At 40.2% G+C, this 20525-nt stretch overlaps 1 protein-coding gene across 1 annotated transcript in view; it reads left to right on the top strand.

Annotated features, from left to right (window-relative positions):
* EPSTI1 (epithelial stromal interaction 1) overlaps positions 1–20525 on the top strand; it is a 110310-nt gene that overhangs the window by 17637 nt on the left and 72148 nt on the right. Inside the window, exons 2-6 of the mRNA XM_033234065.1 lie at positions 3885–3943; positions 5384–5467; positions 8716–8789; positions 9544–9627; positions 19501–19574. Of these exons, the coding sequence (XP_033089956.1) occupies positions 3885–3943; positions 5384–5467; positions 8716–8789; positions 9544–9627; positions 19501–19574 (375 nt within the window). The remainder of the gene's footprint in view (positions 1–3884; positions 3944–5383; positions 5468–8715; positions 8790–9543; positions 9628–19500; positions 19575–20525) is intronic.

Raw genomic sequence — 20525 nt, forward strand, 5'->3', positions numbered from 1 at the left:
ACTTTTGCTCTTAACTACATTTCTTTTTCAGTCAAACCAGTGTTGTTCCTAATTAGAAATTTAAATTACATCTGGTGCAGTTTGTACACACCAGGGGATATAGTTATGTAATACTTTTAGCCAGCCAAGATATTTTTGATAACGTCAACATAACATTGTTTTCAGAGTACTTGTTGATAAAAGGTTATAAAAATTGTGCAAGAATGTACACACAAGATGCAGTTGTGTAACTCGAGAGACCTCACAAGGAAAACATTGCTTTTCTTTTTCTTTTCTTTTTTTTTTTTTTTGAGACAGAGTTTCGCTGTTATCAGCCAGGCTGGAGTGCAGTGGCACGATCTCAGCTCACTGCAACCTCTGCCCCCTGGGTTCAAGTGATTCTCCTACCTCAGCCTCCCAAGTAGCTGGGATTACAGGCATGCACCTTCACGCCCGGCAATTTTTATATTTTTAGTAGAGACAGAATTTTACCGTATTGGTCAGGCTGGTCTTGAACTCCTGACTTCAAGTGATCCACCCTTCTCAGCCTCCCAAAGTACTGAGATTACAGGCATGAGCCACTGCACTTGGCCAAACATTTCTTGAATATCTTTTTATTTTATGTTACTTGTGGTGCAGAAAAACATTTTATCTTGTCTGTTCTTTCACATATTCTCCCTTAGTATATCTCATGGATGTGCGCTGTTGGAAAGTGAAAACAATCTTACAAATTGAGATATTTCATTAAATTTCAATGAGGTAATTAAGGAGACTCATTTTCAAATATATACATTTATTTCAGTGGCTTGAATGTTGCTTAATCAGGAAATGACGAGAATACGAAATGTTGGTTGTTGGACTTGTCTAGATCAGCCGCTTTGAGAGTCAGGCTGTTGAAAGAGATAGCACATAGGTTAAAACAGCAAAGGCCTTTGCTGTGGGTAGAAACTAATTGGCTGAAAACATTAATAAATTATACTTGCTATTCATGTCAAGAGAAGCTAAGAAAGAAGGGATGAATATGTGTATCTACGAAGGCATTACACTCTGACACATGATATTAAAAAATAAAAAGCATATCCTTTGACTTAAGCTCTTCTTCCTATGTTAAGAAATAGAAATAGAAGCTAAGTTCCTTACCATTTACTTGGCAATGCTTTCTTGGGACTATTATAACATGCTTTAGATTTGGCATTTTCAGTCAATAAAATATTGTTAAGATGGTTGCCGAGGAATTCACATAAAATGTACGTAAAATGTTTATTACTGGGACCACTGCCTGGGTTTATGCTAAAATGCTTTAAGTAAAAACCCTCTAAATTCAGAGCTAATTCTTTCCCTTTATTTTACGTTTCTCTATTAGATACCTGTAGGCTACACACATTGGCCGTAGATTGACTGAAGTCCTATTCCTAAGACAGAAGATTCTAGTATGATGTCAGAGTTAAAAACTTAACCAGATTAGATACTGTAGACTACAATCTTTTACAAACAAATTGATTTTTCTTTCCAAACCTTTTGCAAAATTTCTGTAAGAGAGACTTGTGGATTTGGAAAATTCTCTGTGAAGCTGCTTTTGGCAAAGTCGTGGCAAAGAAACACTTTTACTGTTTCAGATCCTATTCTTTGAGCCTCAACTTGCTATTCTTATTTCGTGCTATTCGGTTTTTTACTCCTCTGAGGTCTCTATGAATCTCCACTGTTTTGGATCTCTGAGTACTTACATCATCCCACTTTAAGACTTGTTTGGATATTCTTTTTTAATTTATTTTTTATTTCTTTTTTTGTTTTTTTCCCCATCCAGAACTCATGTTGAGTGGTTGGATATTCTCGTGGGGTGCTTTGGTGTTTTCTTGACTTGTTCCTAACTAAAGTGTAAGTTCTGTTAAAGTGATTAGTATCCGTGTTTTGGAATCTCCCCTCATTCTCTACAAGCCCCTAATGTAATAAATCCATCACAAGTGCTCAGTTAAGTAGGTTGCATGGTTTGGAAGTCTATCAAGGGGCTAAAGTTAAAGGATGGTCATATTTTATGCTTTGCACATTGAATTGAAAAGTTAGCTGCAGACAGATAACTAAGTCAAAAGTCCTACAGTGGAGTCTCATCACTGTTGCTCAGTTGACCTGGTGATCTTTGGTCTGAGATTCAACCTCTGTCTTTACCAGTGATTTATGAATCCCTAAGTTTTCTTTTATCCTAAGTGTTCTAAGATAGCTTGATTGCTCTATAGTAGTGGTTTTCCAAGTGTGGTACCTAGATCAAGAACAGCATCATCTTGGAACTCGTTAATAATGTAAGTTATTGGACCCCATCGCAGAGCTACTGAATTAGAACTACTGATCTGGAGTATAGTCAAATCTGGGGTATAGAGAAAAGCTCTATATCACAATGTTAGCAGACATTGAAGATTGTGTAGCAATTTCATGATGGGCATTTACATCTAGTATCTCATGTTTCAGCTTTCAGTCTCTGTAGAATGGCTCACCACTGCACCATATTCAAGTTTCCAGAGACTACCCACAGGATTGCAGCTTCCAAGCTCCTATAAAGTACTGGCAATTCAGGAGTGAAAAATGTTTCTTAGGGTGTACAAAGAATATGCAATGGACAAGGGATTAATTTCCAGTGGCAGCCTCCTAATTTTGTATTCATAACATTGTATGCATGCTAGGCTACACATGCAACGTCTGCTGATATACATTAGGTAATTGGGCATCCAGCAGCCTCATTTGCATGCAAAGGCTGTTGCACACCTCACATTTGCAAGTCTAAGATTAAAGCCCAGTTTGAAGCTGGCTGAAGGCTAGCTGCTAGAAAAATAATAAGATAAGGAAGGAAATGGCTTCTGTTGATCAGTGCTTTTGGCTTCTACCGTTCAATCTTTGCTAATTTGCCCTTTGAAATGGTGTATTCAGGTAGAAGAGAGAGACTTCCAAGAGTATCTGGGTGGATTTCCCCCCCCCCTTAAATCCTACAGTTATAAGCTGGTTGTGTTTATCCACAGCATTTCTCTTAAAACTGTACCTACACATATGCTGCAGTCTGTTGCTGTGCTATATTTTTGCTTAACGGAGTATTCATGCTCTTTTGGGATCACATGCATCATCTCAAAAAAGAGCCACCCCAACACAGACTCATAGGCTAGGTCTGTAGCATCATTTTATTTTAATTCAGCCCACATTTATCAAGCAGCCAGTGTCTTTGTGCCAGACACTGTGCCAGGGGGTTGGAATACACATCAATCAAGCACACTCTCTGCCCTCAAAAGCTCACAATATTTTAATAGCTTCCTAGTGTCATAGAGTTGAATATTTTTGCTTAAAAAGTCTTCCCTGATCCTCCTGTTTGAAATGACTCTTTGCTTCTCCGAGGCCCTGATTATGCTCAACCTGTGTCCCTAGAAGAAGAGACCCAGTGGACATAGGCCTAGAAAAGTCAAAGTCTAAAAGCCAGTTAGCTACTCAGGTCATCAAGAGGAGGTGGCTGCATTGCAAATGGCCTCTACGCTCAGTCTGTGGGAACAAAAAATGTGCCAATGTTTCCTGTACCTCGGTGTGGTCACATGGAAGAGAATGCCAATCTAAAGCAATCTTAAAGGAATTTACTCACGAGCACCACCTAGAGGAACGGTGGAGCCCTACAAGAACAGTATACCCACTAGTCACTCGTCACTCTTCATCGAATTTTTTATATTTTCATATTTGGTCATGTCCTTTGTTTTACTTTGACATCAAGATTGTGAGGTCCCAGATAACAGACCAGGGTCTTAAGAAGATTATCTTTCATGGTGCCTATTTGATGGTAATGATCATAAATACAGTATAATAGAAGGAAAAATATCTAGTGGCTTATATGCATTGGTAATTTCTCATGGTAACAAGCATTTTTTTTCTCTTCCTTTTAGCACAAGTGCATATACCTTGATAGCACCAAATGTAAACCGGAGAAATCAGATACAAAGAAGTATGTATAGCCATTCATTTAACATTCAGAATGCTTCTCTCTTTTTACAATTGGTTTATTTTGGTGTGAAGTATTTTTATTTTCTGATTTATATAGACTCACCAAATCTCATAAAGTTTTTTTTTTTAAACATCAGCAGTTTTGATTATACCTTTAAAAATATTCTATTAACACTTCTAAGTTTGTTTCTCTACATTAGTAACAGAACTGATGACACGATGGTAGATCCTGGATTTCTACTGGCTTGAACAACTTTACACTTGTTGCCAATAAACCTCCTTGAGGGCAGGGACCACGTCTTACTCGTTTTTGTGCTCTCTGTACTTAATGTGTGCATAATATGTTTAATTGATGTACGGTAAATATAAATGCTGCTATTTAAAGTTACAGCATTATGCTTTAGAGGTGGAAGAGAACTAAAGTTCATTTAGTTCACAAAGAAATAGTAGGCTTGTTCAAGTCCAGCTGTGGGGCTATGCTGAAATTCGATGGTCTCCTTTATTAGATAATTGGTACGAAATTTAACTTCATGACTAATGATGGACAGAAAGGCACAAAAGGGAAAAAGCGCTCTAAAGAGTCCCCACCAGACATGTAGCTCCGGGTGGGACAGTGGGTCAGTGCAGAATATGACAATCACAGCCATGCAGGGACTACGGGAACTTCCAGCCGATCTGGTATTTTACAAGTTTTTGATTTAAATACTTAACAGGAGCTTAAGTCTCAATGTGGTCTGGATTCTGAAATGTTTCAGAATTTGTTTTTCTAGTAATGGACATTTGAAACAGGTCTCATGAGGAGATAAGGGAAGGCGCTGGAGTGACAGAACTAGTTTCTCTCTGGCGCCCCCTGCTGTCGTGCACAGTGAACATTAAGGAAATGAGCACAGCTCCCCAGGAAGCCGACTCTGCATGGCGGTCCGCAGTGCCCGAAACCAGAGCTAGGGTCCCCACCTGTGGCACCGAGCCCTCGCTCCCTGGAGTTGCAGTAAGCTTGGGGAGCATTGAACATAAAGCGAGTATGGGCATCAGAATTCTCTGGGGATATGTTTACCTGTGTGTGGAAAGTTCTTATTGACATGAAAATATTCTAGTTTTGCACACATTTTCTATAGGAAACTTTAAAAAGTAACTTGATACAGAGTTTTAAAAATGCCAGAATGGTAGGAAAATCTAGACTTCTTTGTTTTAGTAGGAGCCCAGGTGGTTTTTCAAATTTGAACCCTCTGTGCTGATTCTTGGTGAGAAGTGCCACAGGCCCCGACCCAGGGTGACACGTAGGGGTCAGGGCTGAATATTGTGTTTCTAACCTGGAAGTCTTGCTCACTCGTGCTCATATGTAGTTAATTGCCTTCTAATAGTTGTTTCTTATGCTTCGAAGGGACTGGTTTTCTTTTAGAAGTCTAGTAACTGACGATTTGATATTTCTCACCTGGCTTAGTTGCAGAACAGGAGCTGGCCAACCTGGAGAAGTGGAAGGAGCAGAACAGAGCTAAACCAGTTCACCTGGTGCCCAGGCGGCTGGGTAAGCAAGCACAGCCACTGCCTGAATGCGGGAGGGTGGGGCCACCTATGGATCCTGTTAGCTTGCATATGTCTGTGAATGTCCATTGTAGTTTGTTTGGTCATTGTGCTGCTTGGGTGGAATGTGTTTAATGTGTGTGTGTGTGTATATATATATGTACACATTTTTTTTTTTCTGATTTTCTGCAAGTAGCAAACCTGTAATGCCAGAGTTCTATGGGAACACAGTGATGGCTTAATTGCCAAATAATTTAGAGCCTCTTAGATGATTGACTCTGAAGAAAGCTTACCTGGGGCACTGCATATGCCCTGTCACAGCACTAGTCAGGATGGGAGTAAATGCTAGCACGAGCATATTAATCATGGCAGTTAAATGTTAATCTGAAGAAAAGGAGTGGAGAGTCAGTTCCAAGAGGAAGATGAGAATGAGCTAGAAACCCGGTGGTGGGTAGAAGAGAAACATCACCTGTGTTTTTATTCTACAGATAGAGACCTCTGGGCCTCTGGAGCAGGTGCTGCCAGTGTGATGAATTGTCTGGGCTGCCTTTGCTGGTGTTTGAATCATTCAGAGGGGATGCCACCTAATGGGAATCATTCACATCTTTTCTTTGCTTTTTCTCTTCTAGCAGCAGCTGAAAATTTAAAGGGTTGGACACACAGTGTCCACAGATTTAGTTAATACAAGCATGTCTTGTGTCAGGGGCCACTTTCTGTTGCAACAGTTTTAGAGAAGTTCCCTCACCCGACCCCCCCACCACCCCACCAAGAACATGAGAACATAGGTAAAAATCTAATTTGGAAATTTTTTAATGAGAGGAAGTAATAGTAATATTATCATCATCCCATTGTATTTCATGAAACGGGCTAATCTCAAGTGCCTCCTTTGTGCATATGAGCAAGACTCGAAGGATACAATCAGAAAACAGCTTTAATATCTCCTAACTTGGCCCCTGAGATTGGCTATGTGAGACCAGTCTTTCCCAGGCTTTTTGGATGCTGTAAAAAATTAAAGCTTTTTGGTCTTTCTCAAACAGTAGAGTGACCTAGCTAATTCTAGGCCCAGAACAGTCTCATTTCAGTAATTAATGTTCAGTCTTAGGTACTGATCAAAATTCTGTTACTAATGGAGATGAGAGCTGCTGTCCTGCTCTAACCCAGGCCTGTTTCAGGTAGGAATCTAGCAAGTGGAACAGGGTGTGGCTGGACTTTTCTCTATTCACTGCTCTGTTCCCAGATTCTGACCTTTCTAGGGTTGAAGGGGGAAGTGGAGATAAGAGAGGTCGGAGTTCATAGTGCAGTGATCCTGGTTTCTTTGAGCCTCGGTTTACGCTGACTGCTCATTCTCCTTCTTGGGATTCTTTGAGTTTTTCAGCCTCCTCCACTCTCTGCCACCCATCTCCCACCTGGATTTCCCTGATATGATTTCCTTTCCTGTCAGCAGGGCTTGGCCTCACTGTTGGCTCTTGGTAGACTCCTTTTAGGGTTCCATTGTTCTTGACATGGCCCTCATAGGCAAGTCCCTTTAGATGGCTTTATGTTGGCATTCTCTTTCATGAGAATAATATTAAAAGTACAGGAAATACTTGTGCATTCTTTCTTTTCATCAACTGTGAATACGGGCCATGTATAATGTAGCTACCTCTTCTTGAGGACTCATCTCAGTGGCCAACTGACAATAGCCTTATACCTTTAGGCTCTAACTGTTCTAGGCATGAATCCACTAGGATCCTCAGACTCGTAAAAATGCAGGTTGAGGTCTCCAGCTGATTTTCATTCAACCTCTCCTGCTCATCTGATGTGAAGATTTCTCCTTCCTCAAAACACAGAAGAGAGGCAGAATGACATCTTTCCTCAGATTTCTGCTTCCCTTTGGCCTGACCAACCTCTTTTATAGGGTGAAGTTAGTTAAGGTTCCCCAAGGTAGGTTTCAGTTACCTCCTTGCAGATCCTGCTTTGAGGGGCCATTACCTCACTTTGGAATTTGAAGTGCTTGGCATCTATTGTCTTGAAGTCTTAGCAGAAAATGAGCAGGATTCTCATTTTGACTTCCTGTTATATGCATTATCTAGGGATAATCAGGTATGTGTGTGTGGGAGGGGCTTGGGGGTAGAAAAGAAAATTCTAGAATGTATTAAACTTTGAGTTTTGAACAAAACTTGTAAATACTTAAACATCTGACTTTCTCCATTTCTTCGAATTTTCAACTCCTCCTTTACTTCTCTACCCCTTACAATATTGGAATGGTTGCAGGAGATACTAAAAGTTGCTGTAACATTAGAGAAAAGCGTCAACATTCCTCACTGTCCCCCGTTCCCCACAATAGCAGTCAAAGAGCCAACAGCAAACAGGCCTATCTTTTGGATCTCAGAAGAAAAGTCCCTATGGCATCTTTCTCAGTTCAATGATAAGATCGATAGTGAACACAAATTGTTTTAATGCATCTTCTGTGAGAGTGAATCTTTCAGAGAGCTGACACTTTTAGTGACCAAAGCACCAGAGAATTATTTCAAAGGAATCTTTATAATACGCACACCAAGCTTGCATAAACACTGAGGATTCCCTAAACAGCAATTCTTAGATGATTGTCAAGCTGCCTCAAATTCTTTTAGGTTTAAGAGAGAGCAAGTAAATCATCTCACATCCACATTTTTGTTTTGACTATATAAGGAAAGAACAATAAATAGTATGGATTGATGATCAGTTACTAAGTAGAATATTCCCATTGTATTTTTAGAAACTGGGTTATAAAGACTACATACTTGTCTAGTGGCAAGACCTCTGAGAGCTTCCTGAGCCTTGCTGCTTGAACATAAAGCAATGGAGTTAGAAGAAGAAAAGCAATAGAAGCACCTTTGATCACCGTCTTTAGTAGGTTCAGGCATGATCATATTCAAGCAGGAAGAATATTCTACAATTTCCAAGACAGGCACTATTTCTTCTATTTAGCATAGACCTTTAGGTATGGTTTCAATCCAAGTGAAAACTTTAATACCTACATGATTGGAAAACCTTAGTAAAGTGCTCTTTTGTTTTAAAACTATGGCCTCCTCTTTCTGTCCAGTTCTCTCTTCCAAGTGATTCTTCTTCTTTAAGGTCTTATTAGGAAAACTGGTTATGTTCTTATTTCCAAGAGCATGAGAACGTTAAGGAAACTCATGTTACAGATTTATTATGTATTAATTAGTCCTCGATGGCTGATATTTCAGATTAATATTTATGTTTCACCTTTGTGGATTTTTTTTTCCTAAGGTGGAAGCCAGTCAGAAACTGAAGTCAGACAGAAACAACAACTCCAGCTGATGCAATCTAAATACCAGCAAAAGGTCAGAATTCATCTCTTTTAGTTTAATTTTGGTAAGGAATATGAGTACCAGCTCTTTCAAGTAACCGTGAAATAACACGGTAACTTTACCAAAAGCGTAAAACCTTCCAACCAACTGCAAACAGCAGCTTTCAAAGTCAAAGCTCTCACGAAGTGAGAAGTGAAGAGATGGATACATTCAATTCTTACCCAAGCCCTTTATCACTCAGTAAGACCCTCTATTAAGGGAATTATTTTTCTCATTTAAGTTAACTATGTTTAACTATAGTTTAAAGTCTACTGTGTTTGGAATGTTTTGGTTCTAAGAATGTGGATTTGTTTACTGAATGCCAGTCATGGAAGTAGTATAAAAAAGATTTAAGATTCCCAGTGATTTTTACAAAGAACACTGAGTTTTGTAATCAGGAAAAATTATTTTCCCTTTTCCCTCCCCAATACACACACACACACACACACACACACACACACACAGAGAGAGAGAGAGAGAGAGACAGAGGGAGAGAGACAGAGGTAGATAAAGACAGAGACATTGAAAAAGAGATAGACCAAGGAAGAAACACAAAGAAATTTCACGGGCAGAAGATGTAGCCTGGCCATTCTCTGTGATCTAAGTAGCTTGAAGTAACAGCCTATAATCATGGTGAGGTATAGCACAAACAATACTGTAATTTGCCTTTCATCATAATTTTGTGTTCCCGAGTTCAGACTGAAAAATGGTAACTGTTTTCGTTCTCTGTAATTTCAATACAATTTAGCTAAAAAGAGAAGAATCTGTAAGAATCAAGAAGGAAGCTGAAGAAGCTGAACTCCAAAAAATGAAGGCAATTCAGAGAGAGAAGGTGAGGAGGAGGAGGATTAGTTCACATTTGCTGATCAACAATTATAGTTTCATTGTGGAAGATTTTCATTACAGTAACTTTAAAAATTTACCCATCTTTTTCTCTCTCTCTGTTTCTATTCCCCACCCTTCTTTTCCTCATCCAATTTTTTCCCTTCCATTTTATCCTTCAAACGAAGATTCATGCTTAGGTCTTGTGGTTTTAGAGGGGTCCTCCCTTTATGGAGCATACTCTGTATTTCAGGTAGAACAAAGACAGTCATTAAGTCATCACCAGGAACAGGGTGAAGAGGCTTACAGACCCTTAATAATTATTGCATTGCAACCTCGTGTCCTAAAGGTCATTTATTCGTTGTCATTTAATGCCCATAACTGGCTGGCATGTGGGTCATTTACAGCTAATTTCTTTTTTTTTTTTTTTTTTTTGAGACGGAGTCTCGCTCTGTCGCCCAGGCTGGAGTGCAGTGGCTGGATCTCAGCTCACTGCAAGCTCTGCCTCCCAGGTTCACGCCATTCTCCTGCCTCAGCCTCCCGAGTAGCTGGGACTACAGGCGCCCGCCACCTCGCCCGGCTAGTTTTTTGTATTTTTTAGTAGAGATGGGGTTTCACCGTGTTAGCCAGGATGGTCTTGATCTCCTGACCTCGTGATCTGCCCGTCTCGGCCTCCCAAAGTGCTGGGATTACAGGCTTGAGCCACCGCGCCCAGCTACAGCTAATTTCTTCATGGGTCAATAGTGTACACTATTCATAAATGTGTGTGGTTGAAACTGTTTTCTTTCTTTCTTTTTTTGAGATGGGGTCTCACTCTGTTGCCTAGGCTGGAGTGCAGTGGTGTGATCACAGCTCACTGTAGCCTCAGTCTCCTGGGGTCAGGCAATCCTCCCACCTCAGCCTGCTGAGTAGCTGGGACTACAGGTTAATACCACTATAGCTATTTTGTGTGTGTGTGTGTGTGTGTGTTTTGTAGAGACAGGGTTTCACCGTGTTGCCGAGGCTGGTCTCGAACTCTTGGGCTCAAGGGATCCACCTGCTTTGGCCTCCCAAAGTGCTGGGATTACAGGAATGAGCCACCATGCCTGGCCTAAACGGTTTTAACATTGTCTAAAAGTGGTGTTTTTTCTTTCCCTTTCCTAACATGATAACTGTAATTCTATTGGCATAAATTTGCCAGGATGAGAGAGATGGGGAGAGAGAGTTGATGTGTAGACCCTTCCCCTTGAAAATATGGCCCTTGAACAAGCAACATTGGCATCAGCTGGGAGTTTGTTAAAAGAGCAGAATCTTTAGCCCTACCTCAGACCTACTGAATCAGAATCTGCATTTTAACAAGCTCCACAGGTAATTCTTGTGCACATAAAAGCTCAAGGAGCATTCATTTAAACGACTTTGCAAAAGAAGGAGTGACCCATCCTTGTTCTTCCACAGGTGTGATTTCTCTGGCTGATTGGCCTGCACTGCCACCATGATCCCAGCCTTCCCTGCTGTAGATGTATCTGTAGCTTTTCATGTTAAATGTGAGCCTAGTTAGTAGCTTGTGTCAGATAAGAAAAGTGGACATTAGCCATCTAGAAATGTCATATTTCACATTGCCAGTGTAGAAATGGCTGAGGGAAGTGATAATGGCTGTGCTTATGGAGCACTTATTTTTTAAAATGCACAGCAAACACACACATGGACATCAGCCTGCAAACACGCTGCCCTCCTCCCTAGGCAAGTGGCGGCTGCCCAGAAAACTCTGAGCCAAGTAGAATCCAAGCAGCCTACTGTCGCCCAAGAGCCCCTAGCTTTGTCTCTGACTTTCCCCCGACTGGCCGCTGGTCCCCTTCTGCCCTTCATTTCCTTCTCTCCCAAAAGAAGTCAGGGGACATTGGGTCTCATTCTGATTGGTCATCATCTCTGTGTGCAGCATTTAGTGAGGGAAGAGTAGACTGGATTCCTTGCCGGCATTTGTGCATGTTCTTTAATCCTTCATAGTCAGAAAGGTGTGAAAGTCAACCAGCTCCTTAGTATTCAGTCATGTCAGGCGGGCCCATGAAGAGTTAATCCTATGGGTAAAAGGAGAAATTTGGAGACAGCACTGGTATACTTCAGTTGTGTTCAGTTCAGGAATGTAACTTGCATTCCCTAGACTAGAGTCTGTCACAGTATATATACTTCGAGTGATGTGCTGTAGCTTCCTTGTACTGGCTTGTACTGTGAGAATTGTGACATTTTCAGGATTTTTTGAGCTACTTGGCTTCATCATTGTCAGCTTAAAACCGACTGTGGTGGAAAATATTTACGATGTGGAAATCAGTAAATGCTACAGATTAATTTCCCCTCCTCCTCCTACCTGCTAGACCTGATTAAATGTTGAGCAGCACACCACTGCTTAGCACTAAATGGAAAAGGTATTTTCTTACCCTCCTCTACCATCCACATTCTAAAGACAAGTCTCAGAGGGCTAGGGAGAGCAAAGATTTGGGGAAATAGCTGGCCTATTGTGTGTTTGATATTTATTGATTTAAAAATAGATTATAATTCATGTAGTTGGCAGAATAATGCTCCACCCCAAGATGTCCACGTTCTATCCCTGGAACCTAGGAATATGTTTCCTTACATGGGTAAGACGATTAAGTTCACAGGTGGAATTAGGGTTGCTAATCAACCGACTTTAAAATAGCGAGTGTATCCTGCAATATCCAGGTGCCCAATATAATCACAGGGGTCCTTAAAATTGGAAGAGGGAGATAGAGAAAGAAGAGATGATACCAGGAGAAAGATTCAGCCCACCACTGCTGGCTTTGAAGATGCAGGAAGGGGCCATTAGCCCAGGGATGTGGGTAGCGTCTAGAAGCTGGAAAAGACCAGGAAATTGATTATTTTCCTTTGAGCCCCCAGAAGGAACACAGCCTTTCTGGCACCTTGATTTTAGGCCGTTGAGACCCATTTTGTACTTCTGACCTCCAGAGTTGTAAGATAACAAATTTATATTGTTTTAAGCTGTTAACTTTGTGGTAATTTATTACAGCAGAAATAGGAAACTAATACTACTTATGTGGTTTTATAATGATGCATTGATTTCTTTTCCAAGAAATCTATAAAGCAGAGACAATGTCTCTAAGACATTAGAGCATTAGAGTAAAAAAGCAGTCTACCAGATGCAAGTGTTTTGCCACTAGTTCTTTCAGCATAAATAGACAGATTTTCCTAACTCCCCACAGCAAGCATTTCACCCATATTTAGTGCTATGGGAGTAAATCACATTTTCCCCCCATAATCACATGATAAATAATAATTTTATTTTCCCATACTTTCATGATACCCACAAGCCTGAAATATGAAAATCTTCTAACTCCATTCTAAAGACTCTATTTCCTAGGTTCATCTTATTCTGCTTTTGATCTACATATGTTTGAGATAATATGCAGTATTATATAGTTTCCAAATACAGCCACCCTTTAGATATGGGAGATTGGTTGCTGCCTCCCCCACCCCCCAACACAATGGATACCAAAATCCTATATAAAATGGAGTAGTATTTACAATAGCCTATGTACATTCTTCTGTATACTTTAAATCATCTCTAGATTATTTATAATACCTAATATATAAATGCTGTGTAAATAGTTGTTATACTGTATTGTTTAGGGAATAATGACAAGAAAATAGTGTTACATATTCAGTATAGATGCAACCATCTATTCCTCATCCCCTGAATATTTTCCATCTGAAGTTGGTTGAGTCAGCAGATATGGAACTCATAGATAAGGAGGCCCAACTGTACTTCATTTGATCCGCCAACCTCTTGGTATCATAACCTCAGAGAATTCAGGAAACCAGCTGATGATCTGAGTGACTTGCAACACCTTTCCTTGCTCTTTCCAGTAAGCTATGGCTGCCAAAGTCATTTGAAGCACTGGAAGTCACAGTGTTTTATGCAGACACTGAGAAGCACAGTTAGTTTTAATGCTATATGGTGAAGTAGGAACTAACTGGTAGAAAATAAGTTCTGCATATTAGATGCAGAGATGCATACAGGTACATGTTAAGGAATTACACTTGTTGCTTTCTTCTTTCTAGGAAGCAAGTAGTAAGGGCTACCAGTTTAAGAACAATTTTAGGGGTAAACTCAACATTGAGGAAATTATTTCAATGTTGTTTATATAAACTGGGAAACATTTCCATTTCTGAAAACTTTCAGGTAACATCAGTGTTTCCAAGAAATGTGGTTCCTACATCATGCATTTCTTTGTAGATGAATTGGTGGAGGCATTAAACCTTTGGTCATTGAAATGTAATAGGATCTCACTAATTAACTCCATAATGTTGTAATGTTGATATCTCTGAAATAAAGATGTGGTACTAAGAGTGTAGGCTGATAGCTTCTCTGTGCTTCACTTACCTTATTTGTAAAGTGGGTATAATAATGTATTAATGAGACTGGCAGGACTAGAGGATGTAATATGTGCAAATCTTAGTACGATACCTAGCACTTGGTGAGCACTCAGTAAAGGTTCCCTAACCTAATTATAAATGTAAAGAAGTGCTTTAACACTATCTCATTGGAATCTATTATATCAGCCTCTTGGAAGGGAGGCACAGAGAGTATTATTATTTTTATGCATGAATTGGATGGGTTCAATTATTTCATTTCTACTAAACCCACATGAATGAGTTTGCTGGAGAGAAAAACGTATGTGACTTTTGTTTTTTCTTTTGCCACACCGCATTTCTGAGATTTCATCTCAGCTGGGTCTTTCACAATGCCCAATGCCCAGCATTTTTTTTTTCTTTGCATTGTAACTGGGGACCAACCCCAATTACCAAGATTCTTGCTGGCTTTATATTCTTCTTATACTTTTCTTTCATTTGCAGCATGTGACCTTGTCTCTTACTTCACAGGAAATAAAGGTCACTGGCCTTAAGTATCTTTATTTTTCTCTTTTCTTACTCTCCCTTTGCTGCACATACCCCCATCCTATCTCAGGAGGAATCAGAAGGTCCCTTTCTTCATTGGTACCATGGATTCTTCCACCTGTGTTCACCATGTCATCTTCCCTCCTATCTCCCTAGGGACCTTGCTTCTTCATCAGTTATGCTCCTTTCTCCTCTCACTTTCTGGTTTTGTTGTTTGTTTTGTTTTTCTTTCTTAGGATTTAATCTTACTCAAACCTCTCACAGTAAAAACAAATTTTCTGTATTGTGGTCTGCTTTCAACTCCTCTGTCCCAAGCATTATGGTTCAAACTTCTTCAAAGACTCCTCTACCACATTTGGTTCCCAAATGTCACTCTGTGGACTGACTCTCTAACAATCACCTGAACCAAAGAATCTCTATTTAAAAAAAAAAGTTCCCCAGGGGATACATGGCTCAGCTAGCTTAAGAATTTACCTTCTCCGATTCCTTTCCTTCTCCGATTCCTCATTTGTTGGTAGGCTGAGTTTGGCTTTTCTTTCTAATGCTTCTCTGATTCTAATCTAACTAAGATCACCAATGGTGTTCTTAATTGAAAAATCCAGCTGGGTGGAGTGGTTCATGCCTGTAATCCCAGGACACTGGGAGGCCAAGAAGGAAGGATTGCTTGAGCCCAGGACTTTGAGACCAGCCTGGGCAACATGGTGAAACCCCAGCTCTTAAAAAGAAAGAAATAAAAGAACCCAGGAAAGATTCTTAAATTCCTCACTTATTTTTGCTTTGTGTAAAACTAAATATTAAGACTGGGTGCAGTGACTCATGCCTGCAATCCCAGCACTTTGGGAGGCCAAGGCAGGCCAATTACTTGATCCCAGGAGTTCAAGACCAGCCTGGGAAACATGGCGAGACCCCATCTCTACAAAAACACATATATTAGCCAGGTGTGGTGGTATGTACCTGTAATCCCAATTACTCAGGAGGCTGAGGCATGAGAATCACTTGAACCTGGGAGGCGGAGATTGCAGGGAGCCCAGATGGCACCACTGCACTGTAGCCTGGATGACAGAGCAAGACTCTGTCTCAAATAAATAAATACATAAATAAAATTAAAGTTTAATATTAATGATTATAAGTACCCTGTCCTTCAAATTTCACCCTCCTGAACGTCCCTAGGATCCTTCTGCTCGTTTTTCCACTCTTGATGCTTACCAGATCCCATCCCTTGGTTTCCTCTGATACTGCTGGGCCTAGGCCCCCTCTCCTTAGGTGAAAAATTCCACATTGAAGGATTTAGTTATTGTTTGTGCTGATTTCTGCAGTCCATATCTTCAGGCCAGACCATATTTCTAAATTCCAGAACCATATATTTTACCGCATGCTTGATATTTCCCCCTAAATATTTCACAAGTATACCTCAAATCCAATAAATTCAAAATTGAACTCATAAGTTCATTCTGATGCTCTTAAAGGATAGTAATCTTAGACTCTTCCTCCTTTTCTTACTCATCCCATATCCATATCGGCATACTTCCTATTATTTCTGTCCCTTAAGTTTTTCTCAAGACTGTCCTTTCTTCTCTCTCCCCTATACCTGCTGACTTAACTTGGGGCTCATAATTTAAGGCCTAGATTACTGTGAGAATCACCCCAGGGGTTCTCGTGTATCTGTGGCCCTTGCTGCAGTTTAACCTCCGTGTTGTTATAAGAGTGAGCCACTTCCTTTCCTGCTTAATATAATGGCTTACTGTTGGGTTTCATTAAGTCCACACTCCTTTACTTGGCACATACGTTCCTATATAATTATTCCTTCTTACTTTCTCAACCTTATCTTCTACTCCTCTCTCCATACACATTGTTCAATTTATCCACGAGTTTCTTGGGTTTCCTTGAGCTGACATATTCTCTTGTGCCTTTGTACATTAAAAATGTAAGTTCTGGGAACACCCCTTTCCTATCCTGGGTTACTACCAGCCCATGGTTGCCTTTGTGCAAATTAGAGACCAGTTCTCCATTCAGGCAGTCAATTCTGTGGGTGCTCAGACTTGTGATAGATAGTGTCTTTGTGAGACACACAAAAACATACCTCCTCTGTACTGAAGCAGCCACATGCTGCAGTACAAATCTTGGTGAGGTGAACAGTGGCTCTATCTTTCCTTTCCTACCCCCCTGCCACCTGCTGGGACCCCCTGGCCTGAACAACCCATATAATGGAGTGTAGTAACCCTGTTCCTACCTTCTCCTCCTCCTGAAACACTCTTGCTTAAGATTGGGTTGTATTTAGAGTTTCTATCTCTCATTAGATCCATGGTATTTATCCTTTTATTTAGTCATCAGCTTTTTGGGGAATATGAAGAAAGCTGTGAGTCCACTCTCCATAGAAGGAAGCACCCTCATAACATGCAGCTTACCTGAAGTTAGAAACCGTATTCCCAGTGTTATTCAACTTCTTGGCTCTTGTACTCAGGATGGAGTCTAACACTAAGTAGCCACTGAGTGACTGTGGAACTTTTGAAAGCATTTCCTGACAATCCATTTAAGTGCTTTTTCTACATTCTTACTATGTTATTTGCAAACTGCTCTCCCCTAACGTATTTAGCACGCTGCCATCATTGCTTTCCTGTCTGTGTCCCCAGCGAGGCTGTAACGTTTTCCAGAATGGACACTGCTCTGTTCGTAGCTGTATTCCCAGCATCTAACATGGTACCAAGCATGTAACAGGCATTTGATATGAATAGGGATTGAATATAATTTTTCAACTACTCCAGAAATACTACTACTACTACTTTTTTTCCCCCCAAAATACTTCTCCATCAACTATTAACTTCTGAGGCATAAACACACCTTTTTTTTTTTTTGAGATGGACTCTTGCTCTGTCACCCAGACTGGAGTGCAGTGGCACTGTCTCGGCTCACTGCAAGCTCCGCCACCTGGGTTCATGCCATTCTCCTGCCTCAGCCTCCTGAGTAGCTGGGACTACAGGCACCTCCTGAGTAGCTGGGACTACAGGCGCCCACCACCACACCCGGCTAGTTTTTTGTATTTTTACTAGAGACGGGGTTTCACCGTGTTAGCCAGGATGGTCTCGATCTCCTGACCTCGTGATCTGCCCGCCTCGGCCTCCCAAAGTGCTGGGATTAGAGGCGTGAGCCACCATGCCCGACCTTTTTTGTTTTTTGTTTTTTGTTTTTTGAGATGAAGTTTTGCTCTTGTTGCCTAGGCTGGAGTGCAATGGCGTGATCTTGGCTCACTGCAACCTCCGCCTCCCCGGTTCAAGTGATTCTCCTACCTCAGCCTCCCGAGTAGCTTGGATTACGGGTGCCTGCCACTACGACTGGCTAATTTTTATATTTTTAGCAGAGATGAGGTTTCACCATGTTGGCCAGACTGGTCTCAAACTCCTGACCTCAGGTGATCTGCCCACCTTGGCCTCCCAAAGAGCTGGGATTATAGGCATGAGGCACTGCGCCCTGCCATAAGTAGACTTTTGTTGGATAAAATTTAGCTACTATGTGACTGTTTGTGAGTTGGAATCTATTAGTGAAAAGGTTAAAACCAGTGGTCTTAACTTCTGACCTCGCTAAAGGAATCCAGCGTTTTGTCTCTAGCTGTTTTTGTGGCTTTATCACTGTTCTCTGAGTAGCTTTCTGAATACTGGTGTAATCAACACTTACTGCTTGTTTGCTGTCTTTCACTCTTTGAGATCCACCACAACCCCCCGAGTCCCCACCCTGGAGGGCAGGGAACTCATCACAATGGAACACTTTTGTGCCCATGAGTCAGGATTTTTTCCTAGACTAGAATCATGTTTATTTGGTTTTATCATTTTCCATTAGTTTGCCTCCTAGAATCCTGTGTTTCATTAATAATCCAGTTGCTTGCCTTATAATTGATTCTCTTTGACTGTAGTAAATTTCCTTTAGTTTTTTTCTGAAACTGAAATCATCCATTTTGCCTTTCAAAATGGGACTAGTAATTAGTTTTAAGTGAATGAAGACTTTCATGGAAATGAACAATACAAGCAGTTTTTTCCTTTCTTTGAAAGATGGAACCAGACTTATGTTTGGGCTTGAAAGTGATGGTTTCCATTATTCTCCTTTCACAGGTCCTCTTCTGGGCAAATCCAATTTTTTATTAAAGTAAACCCAGCTGCTTACTGTCTCTCTTGGATTCATTTAAAACTTCATGATCCTCCTGGATAGTAGAATGTGTTTCAACTCCCCATTAAATTTGTTGTCTAGGAATTTTACTTGTTTTTCATAGGTCATAGCAAGTTAAAAAATGACAGTGTGTCATGGTGAGCAAAAAGCAAACGTTCCTGGATTATTTAAATTGGATTAAAATATGCCAGAGCCATGGTGACAGAAATATCAAATATGAAGCCCTTTATCTCCAGGCTCTCCAAACAGCTAATTAAAAAAAAAACAAAAAACTATTTTCTATTCAAGTGGATGGCTTCTTTTATGACATGTGCTGTTCAGTCCTTCAACAGCTTTAAGTATCTGATTCTAAGTCAGAAGGGAGTTGGGTTGTCTTATTGAAAATCTTTTCCTGAATACTTTAGTAGAATTTGAGTATATATATAAATTTTGTATGAGCTATTTAACCATTTATTATAATTTTACTTTAACATACTTGGTATGGAAATTTCATGTTTTCATTAAAACATTTTGAAAGCACTGCTTAAAATATAAATGTTGCTATCATTTGAACTAAAGAATAAAAACGCAAAATACTGGTTCTGTGATTATACCAATCAAGTTGGGAGAGGGGAGCTATGGAAAGAACTTGGAGCTCCTGGCTTTCAGTCCAGTGCCCGTGGGTCTGACAGGGAATACCATCTTGGAGCCTCTGGCAGGATACTGTATTAGACTATCAAGGCCACTTGAACCTTAGGATTTTGGACCTTGGGTAACTTTAGCATCATGGCTCTGCTTAAAGCATCTTTAATAAGTTATGTTTTGATATTTGCAATTTCAGAGCAATAAACTGGAGGAGAAAAAAAGACTTCAAGAAAACCTTAGAAGAGAAGCATTTAGAGAACATCAACAATAGTAAGTTAATGTTTCCAGAACTTTGTGCCTTTATAGGCAGATTGTTCATACAGGTTTTAAATTCAGGTGATGGTAACTTGTCAAAACACCTGGTATTGGGTTATTGGCTATTATATTAATTATGTAATTGAACTCTGTCACCGTGTAAGTAAGGTGGGAGTCATGTCTACTCACCACAGTATCCTTTAGTAGTCAATAACACTAAATTTGAGAAATTTTCCATTATAAATAACTTGGAAGACTTGATCTTTTGGTGATCCAAGGTACTTCTGCTTATGTTGACTTCCAGGATACCAATATAAGGAACAGGGTGTTTGCACTGAAGTGCCTAAGCAGAATCTAAACTGACCAGGGATTTATCTAATGGACTGAAGGCTATTATACACCTGTATTTTTTTCTAGACAAGAATTGAGAAATCATTTAGTAGTTATTGGCAAAACTCTCCACTGGTGGTCATACACCAAGGTAATTTGCAGTATGATTTGTGAACAACAGCAGCTAATAGATACAGGGCAACTACTACGTGCTTTATAACACAATCTACTTTGTTATGTAGGCTTTAAGGGTAAGCTCATGTCCTAACTCTTGGTAGCCAGGTTACCTGCACATTGATTAAAAAAAACCAAAGAATCCTATTTCTGGCTCTACGTTAATTCTAAATGTGGTAGAAATAGAACCAACCAACCCGCTAAAATTCTTTGAATGTCAGCGTTTTTTTTTTGTTTTTGTTTTGTTTTTTTCTTAAATAGAGATCGTATCTATCTTATAGGCCATTTGCAAGAATTACATAAAATATGTAAATGACATAAAAGTGCCTATTACAGGCACTTGAAACGATCCTTCTTACAGAGGCCCTTGTTGAGTAGGCTCATATAACTTTTATTTTATGGAGGCTGTACATGAATTTCTGGTCCCACTAGAACCAGTAGTGGGCGCTCCACTTTCATATG

Source organism: Trachypithecus francoisi, unplaced genomic scaffold, assembly GCF_009764315.1.
Source record: "Trachypithecus francoisi isolate TF-2019V2 unplaced genomic scaffold, Tfra_2.0 Contig01461, whole genome shotgun sequence".
Classification (NCBI taxonomy): Eukaryota; Metazoa; Chordata; class Mammalia; order Primates; family Cercopithecidae; genus Trachypithecus; species Trachypithecus francoisi.